Source organism: Myotis nattereri, assembly GCF_964212035.1.
Source record: "Myotis nattereri genome assembly, chromosome: 16".
Taxonomy (NCBI): Eukaryota; Metazoa; Chordata; class Mammalia; order Chiroptera; family Vespertilionidae; genus Myotis; species Myotis nattereri.
Window position 1 is genome coordinate 48245401 of NC_138091.1, and position 11053 is coordinate 48256453.

An 11053-nucleotide genomic window follows, 5' to 3' on the forward strand; every position below is an offset into this window, starting at 1 on the left:
TTGAAATGAATAAAACTATTGAAAAAAAAGACCGTACCCTTTTATGTAATGATGTTTACTTTGAATTTATATTAGTTCACACAAACACTCCATCCATGCTTTTGTTCCGGCCCTCCGGTCCAGTTTAAGAACCCATTGTGGCCCTCGAGTCAAAAAGTTTGCCCACGCCTGGCCTAGACTCTCCCCAGTGTTGATAAGCAGAGGACCCAGAAAGGAATGAGGGGCAAATGATTACTTCTTCCTTTGGTTCTGACTCCTGGGCCTCCCTCCCTTGCTATGTTCTGCAAGGCAGTCATAATTTCCATGAAGAAGCATGAAGAACCAACCATTTCCCAACGAGTCGGCCTCAGAAGGAAACAAAAGGGAGGGATTGAGTGCAAGAGGGGCTTGGAGCTGGGCGCCCTGGCCAGCCCACCTTCAGGTCCTCTCTCCTCAGTGTCAGGCCACCTTCTGAAGGGTCCCCTTACACTGGATAAACTAAAATGAATTCCACAATTCCATCTGGGGCATCTCCCCCCACCCACTCTCCCCTTCATCCTCTCCTGGTCTAAAGTTGGCCCCTGTACCGCTCTATCTCCCCTGCTCTGTGGGACCCTCCACAGGCTCGTCACCAGTCCAGTCTGACACAGCTGCTCCCTCCCCGTTTCTATTCAGCAGCAGCTCTTTGTCCCCACCACTTCAGGGCTCTCTTATCTCTAAATACTTCTTACTCTCTCCCCTTCCATCAATCACTCAACAACTCCTTTCTTTTAAGATCTCTTTCCCTTTCCTCAGGGCTCCTTGGTGTCCCTCCTGGGGCCAGGGCTCCACTTCCCCATCTTTCCTCTGACCGCCTTCCCTTAAGTCCCTCTGGCTGGCCAGGCACCTGCTCACCCAGGCTTTCTTTCCTGTCCCTGCCCCCATCATGGTGTCCAGCTCTCAACTCACTCCCAACCTAGGAATTCTTCTGGGTGTCTGGAAAGGCAGTGTGCCAGGGCCCACAGGCCCATGTCAGGTGCCACCCACCTCTCCTCTGTCCTCAATTACTCACCAGAAATGGAGGTTGTGAGAATCCCCTTTGTAAGATCTCTGTGTAATTCCTGGCCACTGTGTCTGAGGAAGCTATAACAAGGGAATTGAAAGGAGCTGGAAAGCTGATAGCCCCACCTATCAGACCTTTAGATAAGCCACATTATGGCTGAGCTGGAGGCCGGGAAGGCCAAAGGTAAGAAACCCTTTTCTCCTTTTGAACACAGGGAGCAGCTGGCGTATGTATAGCTTTATCTCTAACTGATATATATTCTAGTTGATTAGGTGAGTTTGGGCCAGGGAATGGTGCCGAACAAGGCACACTAGGCCATGCAATTCAGTGAGTTTGGAATAAATAGAATATGGGTGGTATCAACCAAGTGCCAGCAGGCAATGGCTACGGCTGTGTTAGGGATACAAGGGTGATCTAACCAGAACCAGGTACCCAGATGCCATGCAATGGTCGGTAACACTGATGACTCAAAGAGCAACAGTAACTAACACCTGCAGAGACAGGCAGGGTCAAAAAGGACGACTCAGGGTAAGGGGGAGAGATCAACCGAAGGACTTGTATGAATACATATAAACCTAACCAATGGACACAGACAACAAGGGGATGAGGGCATGAGTGGGGGGGTAGGGGGGCAGTGGGGGGATAAGGACACATATGGAATACCTTAATCAATAAAGAAAAAATAAATTAATAAATAAAATAATAAATAAATAAAGGACTCAGCCCTAGCCAGTTTGGCTCAGTGGATAGAGCATCGGCCCTCGGACTGAAGGGTCTCGGGTTCGATTCTAGTCAAGAGCGTGTACCTCGGTTGCAGCCCCAGTTGGGGTGTGCGCGGGAGGCAGGCAATTGAAGTATCTCTGTCACATCGATGTTTCTGTCTCTCCTCCTCTCTTCCACTCTCTCTAAAAATCAATGGGAAAATATCCTCAGGTGAGGATTAACATAAAACAAAACAAAAAGGGGGACTCAGCCTCGCTGCCCCCCTCACACAAGCTCCCATGTGGCCCTCTCAGGCCGATGCCACCTGCCTTCTTCACCCCTCCTTTCCCGGGGAGGGACCTCTGGCTCCACTCCTGGGTCAGAGACAATTCCTTGGTCAGAGATACTCACCAGCGTGAGCCTGCCTGTCTTCTGGCCCCTGCCTCCCTCAGTTCTGAAAGAACATTTCAGATGATGATGGTAGTAATTAATAATAATACTAATATGTCTACCACATATTTAGTGTTTGCTACATGCCAGGCATTGTGCTAATCCTCACAAAAGCATTAAGAGGTATTATCTTTTTTATTTTATTTTAGAGATATTTTCACATTTACCAGTTCATAGCATCACTATTTTTGTTATGTTAATCCTCACCCGAGGATATTTTTCCATTGATTTTTAGAGAAAGTGGAAGAGAGAGGTAAAGACAGAGAGAAACACGATGGGAGAGAAACACATGGATTGGTTGCCTCCTGCATGTGCCCCGACCAGGACCCAGGCCAGGGAGGAGCTTGCAACCAAGGTACATGCGTGCCCTTGATCGAAATCGAACCCAGGATCCTTTGGTCCGCAGGCCAGTGTTCTATCCACTGAGCCAAACCGGCTAGGGCAAGAAGTATTATCTTTATACAGCAGAGGAAGAATCTGAAGCCCAGAGAAGTAACTTGACAAGGCCATAAAGCCAGTAAGCAGCAGAGCTGGGATTTGAACCAAATTATTGCTGATGCGTCCCAAGCTCTCACCTGACTGCACTCTTGCAGGTCCACGGAAGCTCCCAGGGCACCCCACCTCTAGGACTGAGCCCAAGTGGCTGCATTTCTCCTCCCAGTGCTGTGTGAGCCTCACTCTGGGGCAGCAGAGGTGGTGGTAGGTGGACTTCGGTAAAGATCCTGTACTCTTCCTGACACCCACTCCACGGACTGTGATGCTGGACCAGGGCCAGAGAGGAGACCAGGCTGCCAGGGGCAGCTCCTCCCTCTGCCCAGGACTTTGTACCTGTCCTGGGAATAGCAGACAGTTGCTGCTCAGAATAAACTGAAAAGCTAGGAACCTTGGAGATAAGAATTCAAAGAGATAAGTTCCCTGCTAAAGGACTCCCTCTCTGGCCACGTGAGCCTAACTAGAAGTCCTGGGGGTTACCTCTGCCCCTCCCACTCATGCTTACCCGTGGGGGGAAAGAAGCATGAAGATCCTCTAAGACACAAAGGCCAGGAGGAGGTGCAGCCCTCCCAGAGAGGGAGGACTCGGGGGAGAGTCAGAACGGGGGAGGCATTCAGAGGAAAAGATGGGGCACCGCTCGGACTCTGACTTCATTCCTGAAGCCACTGCTGGACTGACCTCCTCCCTGGCCATGGCGTAAGCCATCTCTCTGCCGGCCCAGCCTGTGGAGTCCGGAGGTGGAAGTTCTGTCCCGAGGTTCGAACAGCCAGGCAAATCACAGAACAGAGTTCTGCGCTCCGCCTGTGGCTGCTTTGTTCCCTCACAACTCCCTGCTCTGCTGGGGACCGACCACAGGGAGAGCAGCGGTCCCAGGGCCCTTCCACCATCCAGGCAGACGGCCCAACCGAGGCTCCCACTCCCCTGCCCCTTCCCCCAGGGCCCTCTAGGAAGCAGAGGCCAGACTCAGGAACACATTGTCCTTTATTTGTGTTTCTCAGAATACTGTACAAAGGGAGTAAAAATCCTATTCACACTTTGCTTAGAAAGATTTTGAGGTGAAAGTCCCTATGATACATGGGGTGGGGGGTGGGGGACCAAGAGGCAGAAAACAGCCAATGACCTCCCCTCGTCCCTCAGGGCCCTGGGAGGGGGAACGGGCGCCCACACCTTTTCAAAAGTAACACAGACCCTAGTGAGATTGGGGAGGGAGAAGGCGGCTCCTCCCAGCCACGCTCAGGCTCCTGCCCACCTCTCTTCCCCTCAGGGTGAGGAGACAGCGCCTGCCACTCCTCGCTCCTTCCCTGCCCTGCACCAGCAGGGCCCAGGCAGGACTCTGCAGCCCACTGACCCCTCCGGGGTGGCCTCCATAGCCCCACATGTGCATGTCACATGAGAGGCCCTGCCCCAGCACACGACTACACAGAGAGGCTGTGAGGTGAAGGACCGCACCATTCATCATGTCTGTACACTTCCCCGCGCCCCTCACAATACTGCAGAGGGCAGTGTCAAACCAGACCTGTGCTTATAACGACTTATAAGCCTCTTACACCCATGTCCACCCCATCACACCAACCCAGGAGCTTCAAGCCCACAGCAGTCTCCCTTCCTATTATCCCCTCTGGCCACTTCCCAAATGATGTTGTCTAGCTTCTGTCCCCTCCCGCCTTCCCTTCCACCAATCTCTGCTGCTAAGTGAGCCCCTTTTTCTGAATCTCAACTCACCATGCCCACCCCTTCTCCTACCCCTCCCCGCCTCCACCAGGGCAGGATGGCAGCAGCCCTGGCCCCCTCACCTCTGGGACCAGGCTGTCCCTGCCCAGCCCCCCCATCTCTCTCCTTACCCTCCCCACTCCCACCCACTACCCAGGGTGGGTTGCAGGGGAGCTGACAAAAGCATGAGGCTTTGATTAGACGCACTCGACCAGAGGGATTAGGTACCATCACCCACCGGCTTTCATAAATACAAGCACACACTGCGAGTCATCCTAAAAACTTGAGAACTAAAGTGAAACAATCTAGAAGCTGTACCGTACCCTCATGGGGGTTAAAGTGCTTCAGCGGTCTGAGAATGAGCAAGTGAGCAGGGGGTTTCCCTGGTCTCTTGTTCCCAAGCTCACAGGTCTGTGCTCAGCCTGGAGCCCAGCTCATGCTATGACCACCCCCTCGGAGTCTCTATCCAAAAGGCAAAAGAAAAATATTTTTAAAAATCAGAAGGGTCACAGTCCGGGGGATGAGAAGGGGGGAGCGGGGGGAGGTCCCACCCCAACCCCGCTACAAGCTACTTCAAGTCGGCTACTGGGGGAAGTGAGGGGGGGAAATTAGGGCCCAGAGGCTCAACCCCCATCTCTGGCCGTATCCAGAGGCTCCCCTGTCTTCAGCAACACAGCACAGGCTCTACTCCGCTCCTGCCATCTGGACAGGGAAAGAGGCTGTGTCCTCAGTACTTATTGATTCCAAAAATCCGGACTCCATGGAGCTGGGGCAGCTTGGGGATGAGCACGCTCATCAAAGACACAGTGTTCAGGATGAAATGGATCTGGTCGTACTTGGTATAGAAGCTGGTGAGAAAGTACCTGGTGGAAAAGGTTAAGGAGAGTATAAGACTTTGCTTGGAGGACCCCTTCCTCCCTCACTCCCTGGGTGGGGAGAGGCAAATTCCTGACAGCTCAGATGTTATGGGAAAGGCCCCCAGGACAGAAGTAAGATGGCAAGATCTCCCCAAATAAAGACACCCGTCCCAAATCAGTCCCCTCGCTTTACCCCAGGCCTGTGGACCTACCTCACTGGCAGGAAGGAAACCTCAATTGAAAAAAGGGTCAGGGAGGCACAAGGCCTGAGCCCAGCATATGGCCAGGGATGCTCTGACTTACCTTCCTCATTCTTATGCTAAGAGTCAAACCGGGGAGGGGTTTAGACCTGGTGGGGCCCCAGGGTCCCCCAGGGCCTTGGCCTGCCTACTAGCATCCTCCTCTACCCAGGGCACTCACAGCACAATGGGTGTGATGGTCAAGAACTTCCGAGACGCTGTGAACTGAACCCCGTAGTCCATCTGCTCCCAGTGGGTTAGCAATCTTGCCTTGCCCTGGTCCGGGGTCTCGAAGGGCGTCCCCTTCACCGTGTGTAGAAAGATGTACATGCCCTGGAGGGAGGGGCTTTCATTAGAGGACACAAAAGGCAAAAGGGCCTCCAGCTCAGCTCCTCCACCCTAGTCACAGAAGTGGGCTCTGGGTGACCCGAGCCTCTCTCTGGTGGGCAGGGGCATGTGGGCTGGAAGTCAGGATGAAGCAGCTGGGAGTCTGTCAGGAGAATAAGGGTGAGAGGACGGGCCTGACAAGAGGAGACACATGGAAGGGGGTAGCTCCCTGCGCCAGCTGGGAGGAGACAAGCTGATGGGAAGGAACTAGGCCCCTGCCTCGCCACAAAAAGAGTAAAAGGTAGCAGGCAGGTGGCGAGGGAGCAGAGGGAGGCAAGAGGCAAGATGGTGTGAGATCCTAATTTGGGAAAGGGGCATTTCTGCTCCAGGCGGGGCACCTGGGTCTCGGGGACTCTTTGGGACCCGTAGTTCAGCTCTCGATGGCCCGTCTTCCAGGTCCACAAGCTATCCCATCCTGGAGATGGGACAAATCTGCAGATTTTAGTCCTCCTGTTGGAGTGCACAGGGCTGGAACCCAGACGGGGGAGTGGGTCAGAGATGAGAGCTTGGTCTGGACTGTGGTGACAGATGTTATCAGATGTCACCCTGACTTCTGGCCCAGGTCTGGGGGCCCCTTGTACTCCTCAGTCCCGCCAAAGAGCAGCTCACACGGTCAGGGTGGGCAGCAGGCAGGCCCTCACCATATTGTGGATGAGGTTGGTGAGGGTCCAGACGACAGGGACGCTCACGAAGGGGATGCTGAGCAGCACGACGTGGAGAAGGCCGATGGCCAGCACGTAGGAGAGCCAGATGCCGCGGCTGTTCATCACCCGTGTGTTAGGGTTCACCTCGCTGTGTGCCGTGCCCACGTTCATCCTGCTGCCCCCTCCTGCCGCTGCTCTGCAAACAAGCAGCACAGGTGAGACAGGTCACACCACTTTCTCTGCCCCCTCACACCCTCCAAATCTGCTCTCCCCAAGAATTCCAGGCAGTTCTACTGTTTTGACTCATAAACAAGGAGGCCAGAGAAAGTCCACGTGGACTTAACTCTATACATTTCCCAGATGCTGGAACGGGATAAGCCCATCCATCATCCATCAGGACAGTCAGTCCCCTTCCAGGCAGACTGCCTGGGTGGACAGGTCAGGGAGCATCCAGTCCCGGAGCAAAGAAACCACTGCCCCTCCCCCAGTCTCATCCTCCAGAGCATTCTCATCAGGGCCCTCTTCCCACAACGCCTGTACCCTAAGAATCATTCAGCATAAACCCTGCTGGGCTCTCACTGAGGGCTGATATGGGACATCTACCGCTTTCCCACCTTCCTCATCGGATGGAATAAAAAGAGGTAGGGCCTGCAAGGAGATCACTGGATGAAATATTTGGGGGAGGGGGGTCATTGCTTCTACCCATCTCCCCTAATTCTCCAGTATTGGATCTACAATCCAGACCCAGGAGGACTGACAGGATAAAAAGAGGGTGGGAGAGAAAAAAGGAGAAAACGACAGACTAGGGACAACCTTTGCCCAGACCTGGAAGCCTCCTTCTTGGTGACACAAAACAACCCAATCAGATGTTTTCTCCATTTGGCAGCAACTCAGGCTAACCCTCGTGATGCCACCCCCTCTGCTGCCAAACCACCAGAGCCCTTTTCCCCACCAGAGAGGACAGAGAACACAGCCAACATCTCCAGCCCCACAGTAGCTGGAACCCACATCGACATACCCCTCCCAATGTCACAAAATCATACCTGCGGCCTCTCTCCTGCCCCCTCTCCTCTCACCCCACCCATCCTCACTTCAGCTTCCGTTCCCAACACCTATTCAGGTGTTAGCAGCACCAGGCAACTCCTTGCCCAGCTCTGATGGCAGAAGCATGCAGCACGAGGAACCAGGAGGACTGCCCTTGGTGTCCAGGTAACAATGCAACTCGGTTGCATTCCTAGATGCAGGTAAGGAAGGGAATGAGCAGTCCCTTGTCCAGAGCTCCGCTGTCCCCAGATCCCAGAGGGCCCTGTGACCAGCAGGAGGTGGGAACAGATGGTGCCTTTGTACTGGCTCACCTCCTGAGCTGAGGGAAGGTCCTGCCTGATAAAGACCCTAAGGTCATCACCATGGTTACAGCCCCATCTTTCCTGGGGGCACAGAAAGGGGTCCCAGGAGGGGGCATCCTAGAAGTGCCCAGAAGGCCACATCCTAACCCTGCTGCAACGAACCCCCTCAGACTCAGTTGCGATCTATCTCTGACTGGATCACGGCCAAGCCTGTATAGTCGCCAGAATTCTCAAGGATCGGTTCCTCAGTTCCAGGATAACGGGAACAAGTTTCCTCTTCTCAGACAGCTCACAGTTTAGAGACCTCAGGGGAAATGTGACACACAACACACTTCTCCAATATGCAAACATACGTGAGATGACCCAGGGTGCACCCTAGAAGATGGATGCTCCTGGGGCCCATCACCTCAGCATTAGGCTGACTAATTGGGCCCAACAGAAGCCCAGGGAACTAGAAAACCTGGACTGGCTCAGTTGTTTACCTTCCCAGGGGCTTGGGGCTTCAGTTACCCTAACACAGCTCCTGGGAACCAACTATGCCAAAGCCTCCACCTTGGGGGGTAGGTAGAGAGAGATTGGGGCTGGCTAGGAAGTGAGGGCTCTGAAGGGCTTACCACGGACTAAGGAGAGAGAAACAGTTCCCAAGTCTACCACTACGCCCTCACCTAGACCTCCAAGGTATAGAAGTAGAGACCCTAGCTCTCTCTGGTATTTTGTCCAGGAGTGCCAAGTGTCTTACTGAATCCCAGATCATTCTACACGCCTTTTCTGGCTGAAACCGGGCATCCCATGAAGCCGGATGAGTTTAGGAGGGGCCTGCACTCAGGGCCTAACGGACACTCTGGAAAGCTTCTTCCTGAACCTGAACACTATGTGCCCTGAGAGCAGGAATCCCAGGAGATCCACAACCTCCAAAAAAGACAGCCCAGATCAATAAACTAAGAAAGCGATCGGCAGCCAGGAAGCAGTCTTGAGCCTTGTGTGTGACTAAGGGTACATTTCACTTCCGTTTGTAAAATAACCAGTTGCCCCCAGCCCAGGTGGAGAGAGGCAGGGAGAAGAAGCTGGCAGACGTAAAGCAAGTCCACAGCAGCGGAGGCTGAAAAGTTCCGAGGCCAGAGCTGGCAGGTGGCCGCCTGTGCCTGCCCCTGAAGTGGTTTCATAACCTGCCTCAAACCAGAGCCTCCAGCAACTCCGTTCTGTTAACTACTTTCTTGCTGGTAGCTCTTTCCGACTACTTCCCTCCCCTCCCCCTGACTCCACACACAAATATGCCTGTCCGGCGTGTCTGTCAAACACCTAAGCCAAGACCACAGCGTGTCCCAGGGCAGCTGCCAGGTGAGCCATTCCCATTCTCTCCCTCAAGTGGGGCAGCCCTTTCAGCAACGAACCTTCTCCCTTCTGGGGGAGGAGCACAAAACGTCTAAGCCTGCAAATGGACCCCGACGGGGAGTCCCTGGCAGCACGCCACAAGGCCATGTTCATTCTGCCACCCCTCCCCACAGGGGCTTGCTTACCTCGTAGCTTGGGCCCTGCTTCCCGGACTGCGGAGGGCGGTGGAAACGGAAAGAAGGCGAATCCTAGGGCGAACCCCTGCTATCCCGGGGACAAGGTGAAGCACAGAGGCGGGGTCCTCACTATTGTTTGGGTTTTCTGAGTGGGACCTCAAACCGAACGGGGGACCTCCCGCTCCGCTCCCCGGCCTGGAACCTCGCACTCGGAGCCTGGCCGGGTCCGGAGCCTCACCCCCACCTCCGCGCGTCCACCCAGCCCTGGAAGCGGCCAAACCTTCATCCCCGAAGCCCAGCCGCTCCGGGCCCCTCACCCCGAGCCGGAGCTCGAGCGCTCCTCCCCACGCTCCACCCCCGGCCCCGGCCCCCGCCCCCACTTTCGCCTTTGGGTATCCCTAGGGCTGATGCACGCCCCCACCTCCGCTCACCCGGCCCCGGTCCCCTCCAGCTCGGGGCGCCTCCCCTGCAGCTCCCACCTCCTTTCCCGCCCCACCTCTAGCGCCAGGAGCCTCCCGGTTCGGCCACCCGCAGGCCGCCCGTTCGGACTCACCGTGCGGAGCCGGGGGTCCAGGGCCCTCGAGGGCCCGCGAGAGGTGCCCGGGGGCGGGGGCCGCTGCTTTAGTAACAACCCGCGGCGGTAGCCACCCCGCTGGCCCTTCGGCCGAATCAGCGCCCCGCGCCGGCCCTCGCGGCGTCACCGCCCAGCGCCGACCTGCCCGATGCCTCCTGGGAGTTGTAGTTTCTTCCCCTGCCCTAGTACCGGCCCTCCCGACGCCATCTGGGACTTGTAGTCCCTCTCCCGGCGCCCACCTTCTCCAAGCGAGGCCTCGCTGGGCCCCTCGGACGTTGCCATAGGACGTTGCCGTAGGACGTGATACAAAGATCAGATGGTATTGCTTTGGGGCATTATAACTGCTTTTGCGTCCGCGCCCGCTTCAAGTGCAGTTTACACATCCCCCATTTTGAAGATGAGGAAACTCGGAGTTTTAAGTGACTTGCCATAGGTCCCTGCTGGGTCCCAACCCGGACCAGAGCCCAAAATTTCATCTCAGGTCAGTTTTTTTTTCAATAACACCTCGCTGCCTCCACCCTGGCCCCAGAGTGGCTCCTCCAGAATCGGACTAGCCCAGCCCTTTGTCCTGCTCGGCCTTCCTGGAAGCGGGCTTAGAATGAGAGTTTGGAGAGCAGAGAAGGCGGCCTGTGGGCAGCATTTGTCCAGAGCCTGGCTACTCAGTTACAGGTGGCTCACGCCAGGCCACATCCTTGACCTCCCACATGACACGTCAGAAGAGGATGCCTGTCTTGGGAAGATTCCTTGAAGAATAGTTAGGGCCCTTAATTCCAGTCCCAGGTTGGCACGTGTGGCTTTGGGTGGGAGGCTCCACCTCTGGCCGGTGATGTTCACATCTGCTTGCAAGGGCACAGCTTTTACTGCCGTGTAGACTTAGCAGGCACCCCTTTCTAGCAAATAACTTGTCTTGTCTCTAACTCCACATTTGTGAAACCCTCCCTCCAAGGTTGTGCAAATTCAAAAGAACGTATGTAAAGCATCTGTTGCATTGTAGAAAGCTATTTCTGTAGGAGGCTGAACTAAATGGCTCTTGAGGTCTCCTGAGTCACCCAGAGGGCCTTGTCTGAGTCATTTCCACTAGCCCTGCCCAGCTTCTTTCTAAGTCCACTGTGCATGGCAGGCT

At 55.1% G+C, this 11053-nt stretch overlaps 1 protein-coding gene across 2 annotated transcripts; it reads right to left on the reverse strand.

Moving 5' to 3' along the window:
• Nucleotides 1-3628: 3628 nt before the first annotated feature.
• Nucleotides 3629-10035, reverse strand: ORMDL3 (ORMDL sphingolipid biosynthesis regulator 3). 2 transcript variants are annotated; one of them, XM_081109816.1, is made up of 4 exons: nt 9910-10035; nt 6500-6698; nt 5653-5804; nt 3629-5238 (listed from the first exon to the last, which is right to left on the reverse strand). In XM_081109816.1, the coding sequence occupies exons 2-4, from the start codon at nt 6671-6673 to the stop codon at nt 5103-5105; spliced, it is 462 nt and encodes a 153-aa protein (XP_080965942.1). In that variant the 5' UTR covers nt 6674-6698; nt 9910-10035; the 3' UTR covers nt 3629-5102. The 2 variants fall into 2 exon arrangements, with proteins under 2 accessions (XP_080965942.1, XP_080965943.1); XM_081109817.1 differs by lacking the exon at nt 9910-10035 and adding an exon at nt 9366-9678.
• Between the last annotated feature and the right edge of the window lie 1018 nt (nt 10036-11053).

Excerpts from the sequence above, each read along its gene's own strand:
- ORMDL3 (XM_081109816.1), bottom strand. The coding sequence starts at position 6,673 with ATGAACGTGGGCACGGCACACAGCGAGGTGAACCCTAACACACGGGTG. Across the intron at positions 5,805-6,499 it reads CCAACCTCATCCACAATATG|GGCATGTACATCTTTCTACA; the intron begins GTGAGGGCCTGC and ends CCCTCCCTCCAG. Across the intron at positions 5,239-5,652 it reads ACCATCACACCCATTGTGCT|GTACTTTCTCACCAGCTTCT; the intron begins GTGAGTGCCCTG and ends CTTTTCCACCAG.